General features: G+C 38.4%; 1 protein-coding gene across 1 annotated transcript in view; it reads right to left on the bottom strand.

The window, feature by feature from the left end:
* Positions 1-22332, bottom strand: part of HOMER1 (homer scaffolding protein 1) — a 93710-nt gene that overhangs the window by 55850 nt on the left and 15528 nt on the right. The window contains exons 2-4 of the mRNA XM_424768.8: positions 12812-12968; positions 3588-3719; positions 954-1046 (exon numbers count right to left, since the gene is read on the bottom strand). Coding sequence (XP_424768.3) covers positions 954-1046; positions 3588-3719; positions 12812-12968 — 382 coding nt within the window. The remainder of the gene's footprint in view (positions 1-953; positions 1047-3587; positions 3720-12811; positions 12969-22332) is intronic.

Raw genomic sequence — 22332 nt, 5'->3', positions numbered from 1 at the left:
TAAAGTTGTGTCATTTTCCAAAACCAGGTATCACCTGTCTTCACTACTGCATTAGAACACTGGAACGAAGGAGCATAAATGCCTCATACAATTTTTTATTTATTTATTTATTTATTCCCAAAGCAAATTCAAAGTATCCACTTTCAAGGAACTTAATTTTAGGCATGATTAATGGAAATATAACAAATATAACCATATTATCTTCCTGCTGGGCTTATGTTAACCCAGTTCATGTTTTCAGACATCTTTTAATTCCTCTTTTGCAACAAGGCTCAGAACCCACATGTGACTATCATCGCCCTTCAACATGCAGCACAAGTGAACACTACAAAGTTGGAAATAAGTAAAAATAGTTTGCTTTTATAAAAAAAACTTTGATTTTGGTTGAATGATTCTTACATAAAGTCCTTTACAGTGTATCAGTTCAAGTTTCAGGGATACAATAGGAAAAGTAACAAAAGGTCTTAATTATAGATATCTAATACCTCACCATCTTTACTAATATTCTAGGTGAAGCTCAAAAAAAGAAATGAGAAAGAAACAAACACCTTATTGTTCTCCTCTGAAAAGAGAAGAAAAAAGAAATTAACCCCTAATATAGTATTGAATATCTGTTCACTTTAGGTCAGTTGGGCTGGCCGTGCTTCTGTCTACCCCTTGCCCCAACCCACTGGCCTCTGTGAGCAGAGTCCTGGAGCTGCCCCATGGTGGACAGCATCCAGATCCAGCCAGCTCCAAAAACAACTCCCTTTGACTCTTCTGGAACATACGTTGAATGTGTTCTTAGACTTCTGGACACTTCTACAGCTGACTGTTGAAAGGATTCAAGCTAACTGGGAAATACCCTGTTCGTTTTTCTAACAGAACATGTACTTGTAAGATACAATACAAGTTCTTAAAACAGTACGTGCAGACTTTGAAATACTAGCCTTGAAAGAGGCAGTAAAACTCACTTGAGAGGGTGTACTTGTCAGCTCCATCTTTTCTTGGGATTTTTCCTTTGCTAGCCGTGCGGCTTCTTTGAATTCCTGGAATTTTTCTGCAAACTGAATGTACATATGTTATTATTTAAAAAAAAAAGAGAGAGAGAAAGAAGAGAGTAGGTGTGAATTAGTTACATTACCTGCAGAACATACTGCACCGTACAACATCAAATTATGTCAGTAGCATTTTTTAGTTTGTTCTCCTTATTAGATACTAATTTGATCAAGTTACATAGGGGCATAGCTCCCAGTATCTTTCAGACACAACATACTGTTTACACAGCAGGAAATTAACAATGCAAAAATGTTTCAGACAACCAACTAACCAAAGCAGTTCAGATATGGCCAGTAACAGTGATAAACCAGCTTACATAGCCACTGTCAGATTTAGGTTTCATTGTCTTCCCTACAATGAATAACCAGGTTCTGAAGTCAGATGTGATCATTACTGACCTAAGAACCTTCACTCTTTCATGACTTAAACAATACTAATTTCTTTCCAAATTTTGTAAAAGCACTTATAATTGCAATAGCTATCTAAGAAATCAGCAATGGGAATACTGAGTCAAGTTCATTGCTTGCTGTAACTGTCCTGTGAAGCTTGATGTCTCTGCTACATGTATTCATAAAGCAGCAATTCAGAAATACATGCATCCTTAAACCTGAGAGTTGAACAACTTACGAAGAACTGTGCTTATGTTTTCTGGCTAGAGAAAAATTTTGTGATCTCAGCTTTACATCACACAAATTGCTATAAGTAGCAAAGCATTTGATTTCATTTGCTTCTGTATTTACACAAATATAATTTCACTAGGATTGGCCAAACACTGCATTCTACAAAAACACTGGGATTTTTCCAAACAGCTTCTTAATGTCTCCAGTAGCAACATACAAATAAATTGTTTGGGGTTGTTTGTTTTTTTTTTCCTTTTTTGGTTGGATAGTTGTTGTTGTTCTGCTTTGTACTGCACATAGCAGTACATGCACTATTTTCAATTAGAAATTCACTTGCTATCCAAGACACAGAAAGTCTTATTATCTTACAGCTTCTCCTGGTAGGCTATTAGTACTTGAAGTATCATTTTTCTCCTCTGGTATCCTATATTTCAGCTAGCACATTATTTAAAAGCATACATTTCCCGGATACGGGAAGATAGAAAAAATACCATGTATAAACACTAACCAGCATCAAAAAAGGTCTCAGAACAGATGATAAAATTGGCAATAGATCCCCAGAACTAGATTTTACTCTTCTAGGAGTACTGATACTCAGATCTCAAAATCTCATTGGTAACCCATTATTTAAGTCCAAAGACTTGAGGATCAGAGGACTGGTAAATGGAAAACATGATGCTGAAGTTTAGAATGTGCAGTTGAAGAAAAAAAGGGCAGTAAGTATAATCTTCGGTATCACATCGGTAGAAATTTTAAAAATAGAGAGAATGGATAGACTGATAAACATGTAACATTCTGAAAAAGAGCCACCCAGGCTAATGTAAAGGGAAATCTTATCAACTGTCTAGAATTCCTTGAGACCTTTGGGTGGTGGATAATGGCAATCTCTTGATAAAATCCCCAATTAATAAAGATGAGATCTCATGGTATGAAAAGAAGAGTACTCTGCAAGATTAATAACCTAAGGAAAAGATGAAAAACTGTGGAAGGATAATACCCATGGTGACACGCCATGCTTCGTAACTCTTAAATTGTTCACAATAAATCAGGTCAACTAACTTAAAGGGATAGGACAGGAGCATTGTCCAGATAAAGTAGATGTAGTGGTTGTCTTTTTAATGATTTTCTAACAGACCTGCGCTTACCACTTGTATACTAATAATTACTTTCCCAAAATTGCTGATATGTTTTGGTTAGTTGGTTGGTTTTGTGTTGGGGTTTTTTTTTGAGACAAGCCAAACTTTATTCCTTACTTAACACATACCATATATTCACTAATGGGAAAAGGTATTATAGAAGTGTTTCTCACAGCAACTCTATCACCATTTAAAGGGTTTACTGTTTTCCTCGGATTAACTCCGACTACACTCCTGCTCAAGTAGACTACAAAAAAAAAAAGTTTTTGTGGGGCACAGAATGTCCTTACTAGTTATTTCAACTTCAATACTGCAACAAGAAATGGTACTTTTCTTTTACATGAAATAAATTTTTCACTAGCTTTACCTTAAGCCTACAAATGTTGCATTATCTGTAACAAGATGCACATAGCAGAAAAGTTAAAATGAATATGCCTTAAAAGATGAAAAAGCATCAAAAGATTATCAGTAACTTATTTATTTAGAAGTAACACTAAATTGCTGACTCTTTTAAACTCTATCATGAAAAACTGTAACAGAACAACTTTATTATAGAGAGGCCTAACAAATTAATATTTAGAAAGCTTAAAATCTTCTCCCTTTTCCAAGTTAAGAGAAAATACACAGTTATCTAAGGATTAAACGCATATTATAATTTTTACATTATAAGGACAGATAGAGGGTACTTTTTTGTTATTTGTAAATAACAAGACTGAGTCAAGGCACAACAAGCAGGAATCAAATATTCTTACACTGTTTAGCTTCCAAAAGAGTTTTCGTTGCTCATACTTACTTTTGAAAGATGATGCTCAGATGAAAATCCCAAGCCATAGACTGTATTTGCTCTGCTGTCTGCCCATTGGCCAAACTTCTGGGATGTTTTAGTAAATGTCATGTTGGGGGTGATAGTGCTGTTTATTATTGCCTGAAAAAAAAAAGTGAATGTTGTAAAAAAAAAAAATTGGACTTTTTTTGTTTGTTTCAAATATTTTTAGACTTCCTCATAATCAAAACTACCAGCACTGCAGTCAAGTATGTGTGTACACTTAAAGAGACAAACTAGCAGTTAGGTAACTCTCTTCTATTTCAATCACAGCTAAATTATGAAAGCCGGTATTAGCAGACATTGTCTGGAAAAAAAAGAGCAGAAGCTGGGGTAGAGGAGATACTGTTGGCAATTGCAAGTAGAGATTTAATATTAAGTCTAAAAAGACTCCATCAAAGCATCTGCATAGGTTAATGAGATCTGAAGAGAAGAATGAGCAAAGTCCTTTTTCTCATGAGTGTGTTTCTTTGTCCCCTAAGGCAATGCCTCCCAAGTTTTCCTCTACAAACAAACAAAAATGGCTAACAATGCCAGGGTCATATAACTGCAGAAGAGTGACTCTTAGCATTTTTCTCCTCGTTATGTACAGAGTGGAAGGAGGCCACATTCCAGCATAAAAATGCTAAACATATCTCAATAGCATTTCCATCGTACATACAGTACTGTATCTGTCATATTCAACAGTATGGATTTGTCCAATGTTCTAAATCTGTGATGCAGAACAATCCAGTTGACTTATATGTATGTCAGGATAGACTCCTACAATGACTCCAGTGGGTTTCATTTAACTACGTACCTGTCAGTACAATTCACAGCCAGTATGAACTAGCCATAAAATCAAAGGCATGCATATTAAAAGTGAAATGAACAATTTACTTTCTTGTGTATCTGGTGCTATTAAGAGTTTCAACGATATTTGTTATTTAATAATTAATTTAATTAATTATTAGTTAGTTAGTTAGTTAGCAGAATCATAGAATAGCTTGGTTTGGAAGGAAAGTTAAAGATCACTGAGCTCCACATCCCCTGCCTTGGGCAGGGTTGCCTCTCCCCAGAGCAGGCCGCTCAGGCCTCCATCCAATGTGGCCTTGAACACATCCAGGGATGGGCATCCACAGCTCCTCTGGGTAGCCTGTGATGATGCCGCACCACCTTCTCAGCAAAGCTTTTCCTAACATCTAATTGAAATATCCCCTCTATTATTTTAAAGCCATTCCCCCTTGTCCTATCATTACCAGATCATCTAAAAAGTCGCTTCCCTTCCTGCTTATAAGCTCCCTTGAAGGAGTGGAAGGCTGCAATAAGGTCTCCACAGACCTTTTTCTCCTCTAAGAAGTTAAACAAGACCAACTCCCTCACTTTCCTTCACAAGAGAGGTGCTCCAGCCCCTCATGGCCCTCCTCTGGACCCACTCCAACAGCTCTGCATCCTTCTTGTGCTGGGGACTCCAGGCCTAGATGCAGTACTCCAGATGGAGCCCTAAAAGGGCACAGTAAAGGGGGATACTCATCCCTGACTCATTATGGCCACCTGTCTTTTGATGCAGCCCAGGATACAGATGGCTTTTCAGGCTGCAAGAGCACACTGCTGGCTCATGTTCAGCCTTTCATCCATCAGAACCCAAAAGTCTTTCTCTGTAGGACTAATTTCAATGAGTTCTACTCCCAGTCTGTACCCATGTCTGGGATTTCCTCAACCCAAGTGCACCTTGCACCTGGTCTTATTGACTCTCGTTAGGTTGACATGGACCCAATTTCCAAGCCTGTGCAGGCCCCTCTGGATAGCATCTCTTCCTCCAGAGGTGTCAACTGCACTACTCAGCTGGGTGTCACCTGAAAACTCACTGAGAACACAAACAATCCCCATCATCTATGCCACTGATAAAGATGTTAAAGATCACCGGTCCCAAGACTGACCCCTGGGGGACATCACTCATGACTGGCCTCTCCCTCGTCACAGAATCATAGGGGTTGGAGGAGACCTCTATAGACCATTGAGTCTAAACCCCCTGCTAAAGCAGGTACCCTACAGAAGATCACACAGGTAGGCATCCAGATGTGTCTTGAATATCTCCAGAGAAGGAAACACCACAACCAATCTGGGCAGCCTGTTTCAGTGCTCCATCACTCTCATAGTAAAGAAGCTCTTCCTTGAGTTTCAGTTTCTGCACACTGTCCCTTGTTCTATCATTACATACCAACTTTAAAAAGTCTGCCACTACTGACCTGATTCCTTCATTCTAGATATTAATAAACAGTTATGAGATCTCTCAGCCTTCTCTTTTCTAGGCTGAACAGCTCCATGTCTCTCAGCCTTTCCTCAGAAGGGAGATGCTCCAGGCCTCTCATCATCTTTGTGATGAGGCTCTATACTGGACTCTTTCTAGGAGACCCGTCTTTTTTGAACTGACAAGCCTAGAAATGGACACAGTATTCTAGATGTGGCATCACCAGGGCAGAGTAGAAGGGGAGAATCACCTCCTTCAACCTGCTTACTATGTTCTTTTTAATGTGCCCCAGGATACCACAGGCCTTCTTGGCCACAAGGGCACACTGCTGGCTCACAGGCAACCTGTTGTCCACCAGGACAACCAGGTCCGTGACAACAACCCCCTGGCTATGACCTTCCAACCAATTCTTTTTCCACCAAGTTGTCTGGCCTTCAAAGTCATCTCTCTCCAATTTAGAGATAAGGATGTAGTGCAGGACTATGTCAAATGTCTTGCACAAGTCCAGGCAGATAACATCAGTTGTCCTTCCCCTGACGACTGAAGCCGTCACACATTGTAGAAGGCCACCAGACTGACAGGGCATAATTTGCCCTTGGTGAAGCTGTGCTGGCTCTCTCAGATCACCTCCTCATCTTGCATGTGCCTTAACACAGCTTCCAGGAGGATCCACTCTGTGATCTTACCAGGCACAAGTGGGAGGCTCATCAGCCTGTAGTTCCCTGAGTCTTCCTTTCTTTCTTTCCTAAAAATGAGAGTTATGTTTCCCTTTTTCCAGCCACCAGGGACTTTGCCTGACAGTCACAAATTTTCAAATATGATGGCAAGCAGCTTAGTAACTACATCAACCACTTCCTTCACGGCCCTGGGATGCACATTGTCCAGCCCCATAGACTTGTACACATTCAGTTGGGCCCACTGCCTCTTGTGCTGGCATTGGGCAACAATGAAAAGAGCCTGCTGGCTCCATCCTCTCTGCACCCTTCCTTCAGATATGTATAGTCATAAGATATCCTCTGAGCATGAAGATATCTTCTCTAGCATGAAGATGGACTGTTTCTTCACAGGTGTGGGACTTAAAGATACTAAATCACAGACTAAGCAACTTTAACAAAACTAGCAGCTTCTACATTGGCTTTGGCAGCTCCACCATGCATGCACTAAGTAGGAAAAGCAAATCTGGATGTATCTGAGGATGTCATACAAGCAGTTCTCCCCGACAACTTTTGCCTCAAAATGCAAGTTGTGCCTACTACTGCGAAAAACTGTAAAGTTTTGGAATGCCTGGAAGCTTACACTTGATTCAACAAGTCTCATCAGGTAAAGAGTAGGATTTGCTGTCTGACTAAAGGCTAAAAAAACATCTGCAGCCTTAATTGTTCACAAAACATATCACATTTTCAAATAGGACATATTAGACAGTGAAGTCATTGGTAGTTCAGACAATATTCTCCTTTCTTTAAGCATAAAGTTGAAGGCCCAAATAAAGCCAGTGGACTTGTAATTGCACTAAGGCCCCTAAAGGACATCGTCAGGAACAGCAGCCTGCATCAAATAGGACAGAAGAGAGCATGAGACAACAGAGGTGTACTTAGTAGAAAGAAGTTCTGAGGCTCTGTTTATCTTGTATCTTCTGGGCCTTCTTAGTACTCAGAAGCCCTCCTTATTAAATAATCTGGTGGAAGCCAGTAAGAGAGCTCCCAAAGTTCATCTAAAGTCCAGTCTCTTTTAGTGTGGAAGCTGTCAACAGTAGTATGTTTGAAATGAACTATCCTGGGGACAGTGTAGAAAACAGTTCTCCCTCCTCCCCAGCTCAACCTCTAGCTATTTTGTCGGCTTGCTTAATCCCCACTCACTGCCTGGTTAATTGGAACTAATGTCACATTTGAGTGCAGGTATTTTGTCACTGGTATAATACTCTTCAGTACAGAAGAGGACTCAGAACCTGCAAGCAACAGGTAGGTTGGAAGCCTGAGGACTGGAATCTGATGCAGTGACTGCAAACCCAGTGCAAAGCCATGAAGAAATCAATGAGCTTCATCTGAGACTGCTCAATGCTTCAGCTGAGACCACCATGCCTGCCTGTCTGTGCAAGAGATAATCCAGGAACAGGCAGACACAAAAAGGCCACTGGTTTTGACAGCAGTCTCCATTCAAGTTGGATTACCTTAATTACCTCTTTCCATTTGGTAGGAAGAAAACTTTTTAGACAAATAACGTGCTGAGAAAGGGCTGCTACAAAGGACTACTATTCTGCCCTTTGTTTTCCAACAGAAAAAAAAATAAGGATGCTCCACTCCAGCAGACAGTATTAGCCTGAAGACAGGAGGTTTCTTGCTGGGAAGATTAGACTCAGATCCCACTGATACAAAGACAAGCCCTTTCATTAGGTATACCACTTTTAAAAGAAAATCAAGGCTTTCAATTCGCTCTGAATTAAAAGCATTAGTGTACTCAATCTCTCATGTTTAATTAATTATGCTTTAAGAGTGTGCAATGCTAGAGCATACTACAGATACAGGCAGTGTTAGCTACATTTGGAATACCAGATAGTAGTATATCGTATGTTCAGCTTAAAAAAATCTAAGGTTTTTAGAATTATCATTTATTATAAAACTTGTTTCATCTATGCAAATACTGTTTTAACTGCTCTCCTCTATGCCAGGAGATTGCACTGTAGAGTCACTAGTGTAACAAATGTCAAATATGTCATCAACTTTTAAGAATGTTGTTAGTCTAAATGTACAAGAATATCTTAAAAACAGAACAGAGTCAATCTGACAGGCAGACATTTAGCTTTTGAAAAAACTGATCTTGTTATCTTTAGATTTGGTTGGAATAATAACATAGCTTTCATGTTTTCCTCTCAGATGAGTTTAGCTATGAGAAAATAGAGCATGTGTCTAACTAGGCTGTTCATTTTCCTGACTGCAAGTCCAACAAGTGCAAGTAAAACAGCAGCAGTCAAATATGATTTCAGCTTGTGCCAAAGATGATGGCAATAATAATTAAGACACAGAGTATCTTTGAACTCCTTCAAAGGAAAGTCAATGAAGACCTGGTCTTATGGGACTTATTTACAACCTGTATTTAACATTATTATTTTAACATACAACTAGTATATTTTACAAGTCACTAAAATGTATGATGACTGACTCAAAGCAGAAATATTACATGAATGGCTTATGAAATCTAGACAAAAATCACTCTTTTCCTAAGTTGTCTTATGTTTTAGATGGACACAAATTACAGTATTCTTTCCGATTTTGTGACAGTGAAAATAATATCGGAGCATTCACTGGTACTGAAAGAACCATTTTACGTATTCTCCTTTCTTAGCGGCTACCAGAGACTGAATGGAAAAGACTGTGAGATTACAGGAATAAATTAGTATCCATATACAGTGTTAGTGGAGAAATAATGGAGGCTCCCTTCCATCACCTACTAGAAGAAAGAACTAAGACACAAGAAGATATGAAGTGACTATATAATTAATGAGAACTGAAAGCCTTAGCAACAGCTTCTCAATGTTGTCATGTTGTATTGCATAACAGATTTTATTTTTCAGGCTTTCTCTTGATTCCTACCGTTGTATGAGGAAAAGCTGCATAAAAGGCATTTACTCGTGGTCAGGTTTGAGTTCTACCACTTTATTTGCATTAGGATCTCTCTGCGATGGGTGACAGAGATTCAGATACACTACGTGACTATAAAATGTGTCCTGTTCAGTGAACACATTATGGTCCTAGACCTTTTATCCAAGTTAGAGGAAAATGCATCATTTCTTGTACAAGGTGTTTTATGAAGACATAGAAGCTTCAGAAAACAGCACACAGGGGTGGGACACCAGTGTATGGCTTTAAAAGTGCATAACACATATAGCTGGAATAATCTCATAAAAGAGCAGTTTAATCTACCTAAATACTACATCCACAAGAACCATTAACCCAATGACTTGTCCAGCTATGCCTACATTTACACAAGAGCAATTTACAAACTAAAATTGATGGAAGCTAACACAATTTTGAGTAGGATAAAGCTGTATGGAAAAGGATGAGTTGTGCATGGCTGCTCCATCACCCAGTTTATACAACACATTTATTTGAGCCTCAAGAAGGAGTAAACAGAACATGTCTACAGCTGCATCTTGCTCACAGACCAAGTGATATGGAATAAGGAAAAAAAAAAACCTCTTAAAATGCATCAGAGATCTCCACAAGCAAACTCAAGTGTATCTGAAGTGTATGGTAAGATTTCTCAGAAATGAGTGGAGAACATGCCATAAAAGATCGTGTCCTGTTTTAAAGTAGAACACTGTAGTGATGTTCAGTCTCTGGGTACGTGAATTTAATTTTATTCAGGAAACCTAATAAAACCTGAGCCGGGGAGGGAAAGGGGGAAACAGGATCTACAAACGTGTTGAGGCTTGTTTGTGGTTTTTCCCTACAAACAAGCACCAAAACTCTTGCTTTCAAGATACTCTAAGAAAATAAACAAAAAAAAAAAAAAAAAAGAAGAAGAAGAACTGCTCCAGTTACTAGTAAAGAAAAATGCATTTGCTTAAAAACAGTTATGGAAAATAGCTAGCAGAGAAGATATCTCTATACCCTAATTTGAAACACCCAGCTTTTGGCTGGCTGGCTATATAAGCAGCCTGAAGAATGCTTCTTTTCTGTCAGGGCTGCAGGGAGACAGTGAAGTCCTGCTCATGAGGGAGCTCCAAGGGAATGGAATGGGCCTGAAGAGCGGGAAGGAGCACGGATGGCAGAAATAGGACTATGACTCAAAACTCACTCTCTCAGACTTTCCTTTCTATAATCCAGGTGGAAAGACTGTTCAGCAGCTATCACTTACCAACTCACTACTTAGCACCTAAGCCACTGTAATTGAGCAGCCACATGCTCTTCATTCTCTCCAAACCCATAGGGTGCTATAAACCTCATCAGCAACGCTGCCTTCAAGAAAGCCTAGCAGGATCATCTATTTATTCCTCGAGGGATGAGAACTGCAAAACCAATGTAGTCTAACAAGCATTTTTGGCAGCTGGTAACATGTAAATTTCAGACATTTTCAGCATAAAACTTACTAAAAATATAATGGAATAAAGATTATTTTAGTTTCAAAACTAAAATTAATTTGCACAATTTTTTGTCTTTTGCCTATGTAACACTTCTGTGTGACCATTAGACAACACGAGGCATTGTAAGCTCAAAAATCACTAGTTTTACTGACATCCAACTGTATGCAGTATAGCAGAGGGGTAATTTGGATGCACTCTGAATTCACAAATGCTGTAAGTTTTCATTTAGTCCTTCATACATACTAGACTTTATACATACAGATACATTAAGATATGGCTATAATTAAAAATAAAAGCGTTATGCTGAAAACCTCATAAAGTTCTTTCAGTGGTCCTTCTGGTATCCAACTGTGTGTTTCAGATCAGTGTAGGGATACCTGAAACAATGCATCTTAATCATGGTGGGGATCCTAGATCTTAGTCAGATACATAGTGCTTGGGATGAAAATATTATTGAGATTGCAGCAATTAAAGAGAATAAATAAAAATGACAGATTGCTTATCAATATACCTTGCCAACTGTACTATAAATACAAAGGAAGTGCTGCAGTAGACAAAAGAGCACATAAACAGATAAACAACTACTTGACAACGTAACTTAGCAGTCATGCTGCAAGAATTGTAGCTTTAGACAGGCAACAGAACTCTCCGTATTGGAAGAAGAATTTTGTAAACTGAGCAGATCAGTTTGGGTGCTATAGATTACAACTATTAGCATTGATCTTACACAACATCAAGTTGAGATCCGAAAGCCTTTTATAAATAGTCATTTAAAAAAAAAAGGCATCCTAATTATCTAACAGAAGCAAAAATCATTTGAAGGAAGGCTGGAAAGGGAAAACAGTAAAGAAAAAATTTGGAAAATGCTGGTAAGCTTCAATACTAGAGCCTCAATCACCTAAAGAAGTATCATACAGAGATCTTTGATAAAAAATTCCTAACACTTCTGTATGATAGAACTTTTTCTTCCTCAACCAAAGTAGCAATACTCGAAATTTTAAATATGCACAATAATGGTTTTCAGCTTTCAACAAATCCAAGAAAGCTCCATGAATACTGTTGTGTTTTAGCAAATTACTTTAGTTCCAGCCACCACGAATGCATGCATCTCTAGAAGCTGTAGTTCAAAGTACCTTGAAAGGATTACAGCTTTTGATAACATTTTGTAAAATCTTAATGTTCTTATTGATAAGATTTCTTGACATGCTGTTTGCAAACTACTGTTTTTATACACACTTGGGATAGAACTTAAGAAACAGTCAATTGTTTTCCCCAAGTCTTCTAAATTACTATCTTAAGGTTTCTTACAACAGCAGTTCAACACATTACCTTTCCCAATGTAAAAAAAGGAAAAAACAAAACATAAGCCTGATCCCAAACCCAACCCAAATGACTTCTGCTAACCACTTACTTTGGAGAGCTTTAAGAAGGAATCACCACAAGCTGTATTGCAAAAATTGGAAGATTAAGTAACAAAGAAGGATTTGCAGAGTGATTACAGGCACTGAACAGATGTCTTTCATAACGATGAAACCAATGACTTTGATTCATCATTGGATACTGAGAGAGAAACAGTTTATTGGAACACTATTTGTAGTATTCAGTACACCTCAAAGGCAATACCTTTTGACTGCTCAATATTAATAGGTCATCACTTAAATTTAGCAACAGATTTATTGAAGTCTATATGAACATATAGAAAACAGTATTTTCCAAATAATACTTAAAACATCTGAGAAAACAATATAACCATTTTAACACATCACTAATCTCTTACTCAGATACTGACAAGAGCATCTGAGAAGATACATGAAAGACATCAGACTGGAATATAAACACAAAAGTCAATCAGGAAGCAAGAAAGTACTCTAAAATAAAACTTACCTTTGAGCCATCCAAACTGATTATCCTGTAGACATTTCTTGTGCTGTCATAGAAGTAGGACACAGTAACAGCATGCTTGCTGGTGGGAACCCAGTTCTTCTTAGTGTTTGGGTCAATCTGGAAGACATGAGCTCGGGTGCTGAAGATAGGTTGTTCCCTGAAGAACAGAAAGTTACAGTCATGAACATGACTGGGACGTAACTTGTCGCACACAAGTTATCTACCAGTTGTGCCCAGTAGGATGCACATATGTCACTTTACTTAAAAAAGTTCCTTTGAAAAAAATATCATATGCTGCTGCATTCAGCAGATAAACTGCATTAATATACACATACAAGCAAACTGCAAGCCTTCAAAAGCAAAAATGAGAACTTAACTGTAGAGTCAGACAAAGGCTGACATCTCTCAACAAAGATTCAGCCCTGTCCCATCACCCCCCATCCATAACCTTCCATCTATCCCTTTAAGCTGTCATTAATACATGTGTAACTTCTCATTCACTGCATGCTGCAGGACGTGTGCAACTTTGAATACCCATTTTCTGAAAAGCCTTTCAGTACTCTGATGTTTCAATATCAGATTATAATCTGAAACTGAACTGGCTAATTAAATACAATTACTCTAAAACATTAATTACGCCTAAGAACAATCTAATCATTGTGAAGCCCTCATTTTTTGGAGGTTCACACCTAAATGTTTTCACAGCAGCTCTAAATACATACAACACGAATGACTCAAAGTTAACTGCTTAGCAAATTAAGTCACGCAAGGTAAAAAAAAATATTACTTCATGACTTCTTTTCCCTCGTGATCATTATCAAGACAGGTGGTCTGGGAAGAATATAGGGATGCAAACCAAGACATTTAGGAATGGGATCAGGAAAGCCAAGCCACGGTTCCAAACCCCCGCTGTGTGCTGCATTGCCATCCACCCAATCAGGCTGCCCAGGGCCCCATCCAACCTGGCCCTGAAAACCTTCAGGGATGGGGTATCCACAGCTTCTCTGGGCAGCCTATGCCAGTGCCTCACTGCCCTCCAAACAAAGAACTTCTTCCTAACGTCTACTTTAAGTCTACTTTCTGTTAGTTAAAACCATTACAGCTTGTCTTATTGCTAAAGGCACATGTATAAGATCCCTCTCCATCTTTCTTATAAGCCTCACTGGAAATAGGTAATCTTTAAGGCTCCTTCTAAACCAAACCATTCTGTGTTTCTAGGTAGTCTTGCATGAAATAAAAAAAAACATTTTAGATTACTATGATGGTTGTCACCTTAAACTTAGCTACATTTTACTGACAAATAGGTAGTTGTATTGCTCAGGGAATGCTTCATCAAATAAATAAATAAATAAATAAATAGAACTACAAGCATTTCAATTTGGGTTTAACTTTGTAGGCATTTTTAATTACTTTTCTTTTTCCTGTTTCTAGAATGATAATAAACATACCCTTTGTCCCTGCCCTCATCTCCCTTTAAGTAAGAGGTTAAGCTCTTAATACATTTTTCTGCCAAAAATACAAGCAAAAGAAAAAAAAAAAAGGTCTTGGAGTAATCACAGTAAAACAGTTCTAATCTGTCCTCCTTATAAATGAGTATATGTGAACTCTCAGTAACGCTTCTGCTGTTTGGCAGTGACAGCATTCAGAACCAGCTGCCTCCAGTAGCAGAACCGTATTCCACAGCTGGGAGTTGAGGCTACTTGAAGCCTGTCTGCTGGAAGATGTGGTGATCTCCTATGCTAAGTGCTGGAAGAAATGACCTGAGGAATACAGAACAGACCAAAGACAGTATTGTTCCAGTGAAAGGTAAAGGAGAATACATGCAGTCCAGAGGGATGAATGTATGTGTTAGTCCTCCATACAAATGTCACAGTATACTTAAGATCAACTAACGTTCTCCTTATATCACCCAGTTACATAAGGCTGGTCAGCAGTATTCCTGATTATTCCTGATCCCAATCCCTTGTACAAAAACAACAACTACGTAGTAGTGACTTTCACAGCTCTTTTGTTTCTGTATAATCTTTACATTAATTGCTTTTTGGAATGTCTAGAATAACTTCTTAACTTAAAATTTCATTCTCACTTTCAATATTAAATAAAAGCATCTTCCATTTAACTCCCACTTAAGCATACCCAAATGTAATGTGATGCACATTACCATAATGCAACCAGTTATTTAACAGTGAGACAGTTTAAGAGCTCATCGACACAAAAAAATAAAAATCTCAGAAGCTATCCAGAATTACCTGAATGAAGACTGATATTAGAAGGAGAAAATGATGCCCCTAACTACATTAACTAAAAAGGCAAAAGAAGAGCTGAGCCTAAATCGCAGCTATGTGGTTAATGAATACACTTTTGACCGGAGCATCTATGCAATACCAGATCTCGTGCAATTGAAACATTAAAAAGCAAAGATTTTACTACGTACAAGCTAGGTGAAAACTATACTACTAAAGCAGTTAGGAGTACCAGTAAAAGTTCAGTTGATCAGCCCTGAGATGATATTCTCCTGCACTGCCACCACAAAGACCTTCCATAGCCCTAGCTATACCTCTTTTGTTTGATTAGGTGGCTGGCATGTCACTGCCAACTGATCAGCAATGCTTCTCAAACACAAACCAGAGCACTCTGCAAGGCATGTGTGTCCAGTGTATGCATCACACCTAGATACAAAACGGCATTAATAAAACTGACATGTGCTATTTTATAACTTCTGATAAACAAGTTACAAAGCATTTCCATGCCCTGACTGAAGCTACAGGTTTGTGCAATGACAAGCTGTCTCCATCCTGCGACAACAGAGCAGTAGGTATTGTTAAATCCATGGCATAAAAAGTACAAACCAAATAGATAAATCATAATTTTGCCAGATTACTGGGGTAATTAGGAGTTTTTTTCAGTAAGGATGCTAAACTTAAGATACCTCTAAAATACGTTTGACGCTTGATAATGAACATTTATACTGACTACTTCTTCACACAAATGGAAGTTACCTTATCTCTATGGGATGAAGACTGTTAAAGAATCCATCACTGATTTGTCAGTATAGCCCTTCAAAGCTGCTGTGCAGCTACATCATTTGTACTTTTCTGTGGCAATGTGCTGCAGAGCTACTTTTAGATTTGCTAACACATTCAGACATGAATGTAAGTTATAAGTAAAACAAACACAATATTTACAACTTCAACTAACCAATCTTTACTCTGAGACCTTTTTCTTCCTCTGCTATCCAAAGAGGACATGATGCCCTACCAGTTTGGAAGTTTAAATTAACTCAATTGAAGTGATGTTACTTATTTAAGAGAAGAGTTTCCTTTTTCTCTTGTTAAGTGCAAGACACACCGTATACATGTCTCTGTGCGTAAATGTCTACACGTACATGCTTGTGTACACATATAACTGTAGTTTCACCAATACAGAGCTGCAAGAGAAAAGAACATATTTAAATAAGAAAATATAATCCCTTGGAAACAATCAGTTGGTTTCTCTTCCCTCTCTTTCAGCTTTCCCTTAACATTCTTTCATGACTACAAAGTACTTAGTACTCAGTGTTCACTACTCATTAAAGGCAATAGCAAGAACTAAGAGAAGAACTCATCACTAATTACAAAGAGTCACTTATTTTTCCAGAAACATCCTAAATAAGAAAAGAAACTAGCAGCCTGCCACAGAAACACAGATGGACTATCAGAAATGTCTGCTCAAGCACAGTAGAAACATTAAAGCTAATATGCTGTTGTTAATTCACTTAGATTGCAACATTACAACAGCCAAACAGACTAAAACGAACTTCATGGTAAATCCTCCTGGATTTACGTGGCAATGAGAGAGCCAAAGAAGTGTGATAACAGCACTAAAGCAGCTAGAATCACACCATTTATTTTCCACCATTGATAAAGAAATCCATTTGTTCATATGTGATCTGTATTAGCCTAGGCTTAAGAGGCAGGCCTGTGTCCTAATAGTTGAATGAATTACGCTTTTAACCGCTTTTTCCATTTTTATGGATCTTAACATCTTAACATCTCCTTTTCACAAAAAAAGCAGACTAATGAATACAAGTCCCTATGAGTTCCTTCTTCTATATCTGAGACTAATTAAAGCTTTCACAAATGAAGCGTAAGTTAGTACAAAAGGTCAGAATGAACTTTCCTCACTAACTCATGATTGGCACTTAAAAATAGAAGATTATCATTCTAGTTTCAGTCACTGATGTGTCTGAGAATTCTAGACTGTGCCAGCCCTAGTGCTAAAGGCCACCATTCCACCATACTACCATGCTTTTGTTTACCATGACTCCTGACTTATGCTCATCTTCTTAAGGTAGGGTTTCTGTTTTCTTAATTACTACAAAATCAGAAAAGCAGGTACAATTTTCTACAGCAATAGATGACATCCTACTTGCTGGCCTCTCCACTGTGCTAAAAATTAATAATAATTCCCCTGATATTGGGCTAAGTTGACATGGTTTTGGTAGGAGAAGTGTTGCAAGGCATACAAGACGGTCAGGAACCAACTCGTGGACATGCAGGAAGGGAGCAGGAGAGGGACTATAAAAAGCAGAGGCACGGTAGGACCCAGCCAGTCAGGGTCTGGAGTTACTCAAGCAGGGACAGACGGATGACAGAGGAGTAGGTGACTCTGGGGAGATGTTGGCTTGTGGAAGAATAGCAAAAGGAACAGGGACAGTAAAAGAAAAGAAGCCACAAGTCACCAATTCCTGATGTGTGCATAGAGGGAGCTGTGCAACACCTGCAGTAAGGGGACGGGGATACCAGGAAGGCATTAGAGAGGTGTCTGCAGGAAAGATTAAGTGATCTCTGTGTTTATTTAAATATTTGTCTTCATGCTAATTGACAGTAAACTAAATAAGCTGAAATGTCTTGAATCAAAATGGCTCAGTTGCCCACACCACTCTTGTCCCCACTCTTGTCTTAGTCATCCACATCACTCTTGTCCCCGCTACATACACACACATAATAGACCCAAAACTTCATATAACATTTTCTGGGATCTCAAAAGTGTTGAAATACAGCAGGAGTTATAAAACCTCAAAGAAGAACTATCTTCCCCAACCAGCAGGACACAAGAGGATGAATAAACAAGTCCAGTACGATGAGGTACTCAGCTCAGCTTAAAAGAGCTCACAAGCATCCCAGTAATCAAAAGTCAGTAAGAAAGAACATTTATTTTCCTCATCTCAGCCATTTCTATTTTCCTGATATGGATCTTAAAAACTAACTATGAATAATGCACACTAGAAAACCGTACTTCCTGTTTTGGAAGATTGTTTTCAAGACAAGTCCAACAATACCTACCTATAAGTCCTTGTCATCACATCTGCAAGTTGCAAATGGAATAAGATATCACTCTTCAGATTCCAGTCCCCAGAGGTTCTGAGGGAGGTGGATGACACCTTGTATACCCAAAGAAAACAGGACAACATTCCTGTGCTCAGATGTGGAGGAGTACAACCACATGCTTAATTCCCTATTCACAGTGAAGCTTGGAGAACAACTTTACTGCCCTCAGACTGCTCAAGCAACATACGCTGAAGACCATGACATGTGGCAGCCTGCATGCTTAACGTACTGTGGCAATCCTGAGGACTGCAGGCTCTCCTGGTAGACATCACACGTTTCTGCAGGTGGTAATTCTGCACTAAGCTCTGAGCACCTGTACTATCTGCCACCCAAGCCAATTTCTCCTTCTATCAGAAAGCATAAATCTTCTGCATGATGTGTTGCACTCTTGCTGATTATCCACAGGTTTAAGATTAAAAAACAGAAGAAAAAAATACAATACTGCTTTTTCAAAATGACAGTACATCAAGGTCACAACTCCCCCATGCCTTAAAGAACACCCTCCCTGGCTTGTCTATAGAACAGTCACAAGCTTTTGTTACTCTAAGCAGCTTCATGAGAGATCCTAATAAGAAAAGAGATTTAAAAGTGCAGCTACAGTCAAAACTAGTTTGTCAGCTATGGCATCCAAATATGACCAGTGGTTTCTCACAAGTCAGTGTCGACAAGCTCTAAACGCAATACAAAGCAATAGTAAAATACAGAATTTAGTGCAAATTTAGTTCAAAAAACGCTGTGTTTATCAAAAAACGCTTGTTATTTATCTGAAGTCTGATAAATAAACGGTAGTTTAAGGTGATAAGTGCTCAATAAGCTTGCCTTCTTGCTGTATGGAAAATAGTCTAACACAGAATCTGATTCTGAACAGAAGTAACAACTGCCATCTTGAAGTAAGAGTTAAGATTATGAAGTATTTGAAACAGATTTGGTGTATTCATGAAATGAGTAAATCTTAAGATTTTGCTTTTGATATTTTATACATATAGCAAGTGCTTCAATGTCTTAAAACAAGATTTGAAACATCAAGGAAAAAAATTACAATCAAGCAACCAGATGGAAATCTTTTCCATACCAAGAGTTGTTTATCTACTTCTACATTTACATTCTTAAGCCTGCTTTTACAGTTAGTTTCTGGGTTTAAGGCAGGTTTACTCACAAGCAATACAATTTGTTCCTAAAAAGCTCAGAGAGTTTTCCATATTCAACTGGAAGTTACTATACAAATATATGTACTTAACTATGTAACATTCAGTGGCTTACTTTATACAGTATATTTTAGCACTACATAATACAGCACAGAGCTGTGCCTTCAATCTGTTTTCTGAACTGTTTTGTTCCCATTTAATATTAGATCTTTGACCACTTCTGAGTTACTATATCATCACAAGTAATAGCAGCAATTTGTCAGGAGCTGAGAAGAGAAAAATGGGCTAGAACGTTCCATTAAACCTTTAAGGTTAAGGAAACAATACCTTCAACTGTGCCAGAAACAACACTGCATTCTGTTAGATTTTCAAGGATCTGAAGTTTTGATCAACTGCAGTGCTTCAGCTTGAAATCCAATATTGTGCAGTACTCAATGGTCATAACCCATAGGAAGTTAGAAGAAAACAGTTTATTTATGTGTTCAAATTCTCTTTTCTATGAAAGTTGCCTTCTGTAACAAGTGGACAAAAAGTAAAGTCTTGCCAGTAATCCAAGGACACCTGCCTGGCCTAGTGACCTAATCAGCTCCAGTTAGTCCTAATACGTTGCTCTTCCAAGCATAAACTGTAGCCTTTGTTTATAGCATTCACTTCAAAAATCTACAGTAGACATTCCAATGCCCAGTACTGCCTATTCTTAGGCAGGGAAGGCCAAACCCTGGCTTGTCAACTCCTGTCCTATCTCCTCAAGGGTCCTTTGTGCATGCTACACAGTCTGTGCGCTTCCTCCCACATTCTTTCTCTCCTCATTCACTCTGCTCTTACATGTGTGCAGGGAAATTTCAAAAATGGTACAACTACGTACCACGTTTTCAAGTAATTACCTATGAAATTAAAAATCAGATTGAAAACACTAAATAACTACACAAACACTGGACTTCTACAATTCCTTAGATGTCAAATAACTCTCACAGACAATGGCAAAACTCCTACTAAAATAATGAAACAATTTTTAATACTAAACGGTATGTAACTAAGCAAAAGCATTGCTGGCCTCCCCTCTTAGTCAAACTACACTGCACAACGGTGACATTAATGTTAAATGGATTTTGAATCATAGCTAGTTTTAGAAAAATTGATTTAGCAGCTTTGGTCCAATAAATGGGGAATCACAACACAATGTAAGTTACTTCAGCAGTTGTTTACTACTGGAAAGGATACTGTGATGGGCTTATATGAAAGTATCTTCCATGAAAAGATTCCAGAGGAGTGGTATTACTCCTAGTGAAAGCAGACAACAAGCATGTATTTCATTTTTGCCATGGTGATCCTAAATTATCACATGGCTATTAATCAGCCTGTGGAAGAAAACGGTCCTGGGGGTGTGACTGACCATGAGCCAGCATTGTGCTCAAGTGGCCAACAAGGCCAGTGGCATCCTGGCTTGTATCAGAAATAGTGTTGCCAGCAGGAGCAGGGAAGTGATCATCCCCCTGAACTCGGCTCTGCGGAAGCTGCACCTTGAGTACTGTGTTCAGTTTTGGGCCCCTCACTACAAGAAATACATCAAGGCTTTGGAGAGTGTCCAGAAAAGGGCAACAAAGCTGGTGAGTGGTCTGTAGTACTAGCCTTATGAGGAATGGCTGAGGGAACTGGGATTGTTTAGTCTGGAAGAAGCACAGGGGAGACCTTATAGCTCTCTACAACCCTTAAAAGTTGTGGCGAGGTGGGGTTCAACCTAGCAACAGCATGAAGAGGGAATGGCCTCAAGTTGTGCCATAGGAGATTCAGGTTGGACACTAGGAAAAATTTTGTCTCCAAACTAGTGGTTAGGCACTATAACAGGCTGCCAGGGTAGTGGTGGAGTCCCTGTCCCTGGAGGTGTTCAAGAAAGTTTTAGATGATGTACTAGGGAACATGATTTAGTGGGGAAATATTGGTGGTAGGTGGACAGCTGGACTGGATGACCTTGGAGGTCTTTTCCAGCCTTGGCGATTCTACAATTATATGAATGTTAGAAAATAAATATGAAGGAAGGCAAGAAGACACATCTGCAGAAGACAAAGCAGGAGAGATTCCAACAGAAGCGTTACAGAGGACTTCATATTCACCCAGTTCTACATCTGCACCATTTTGTTTCATCCTAAAGAGACAGCCTATCATTCAGGTCCACGTATGAAACATTTAGTAAGAAGTTGCTGGTTTTGAGAAATCACCCTTTCTTAGCAAGATATCTAAATATCTGTAGAAATACAGAATTTAAAATATTTGTGTAAAAGGAAATTTTATTTCACTGTTCAAAAAAAACATTTCCAACTGTTTTAGAAAAAAAAAGAAAAAAAGGTTTCCACCTAAAACCTCCCAGGTTTTTAGGGCATAACTTGCCTTTCAGAAATCTACTCTCTTTGAAACACCAATGTTCCTATTTAAAAAAAAAAAAAGGTTGAAATTTTAGAGTAATTCAGAAAGGATGAGGAACAGTTGCACTATATTCGTACATCTTAAAGTCCCAGGCTTTCAAGAAAAAAAACCTCACAATATTCCACTATGGGCTCAGAGATATGCCTTAGAAGTACACAATCAGGGGCAAATATTAGCTTTAAATAAAAGGATATACACAGATATAGGGTAAATTTGACACGAACAAGCAGACGACTTTAATGAAGTCAGCAAAGGTAAACAAATCTGTATGTCTACTTAAATTTGTATATACCAATAAACAAAAGTTTCTGTATGACACAGGAGGCAAATAATCTCAAAAAGCAAGGCAAAAAAGAGTTTTGAAATCTGATCTAATAACATGTTGGCACATCTGATAATGTGGATGGCATCTTTTTCAGCACACAATCCTTGAAAACAGTCCATTCAGTAAAAAATAAAACTAAAAAAAAACACCGTATATGTGCTAGTTGCAAACAAATGCTCAGAAAGCCCTCGAGATGTTCCAGAGGCAGAAGAGAGAAAGGAAAGGCAAAGGATATTCTACAAGCATGCACTGCAAGACAAC

Source organism: Gallus gallus, chromosome Z (genome assembly GCF_016699485.2).
Source record: "Gallus gallus isolate bGalGal1 chromosome Z, bGalGal1.mat.broiler.GRCg7b, whole genome shotgun sequence".
Lineage (NCBI taxonomy): Eukaryota > Metazoa > Chordata > Aves > Galliformes > Phasianidae > Gallus > Gallus gallus.
Note: the sequence above shows the minus strand (reverse complement) of the source record. Positions and strands in the feature narration are given on the sequence as shown.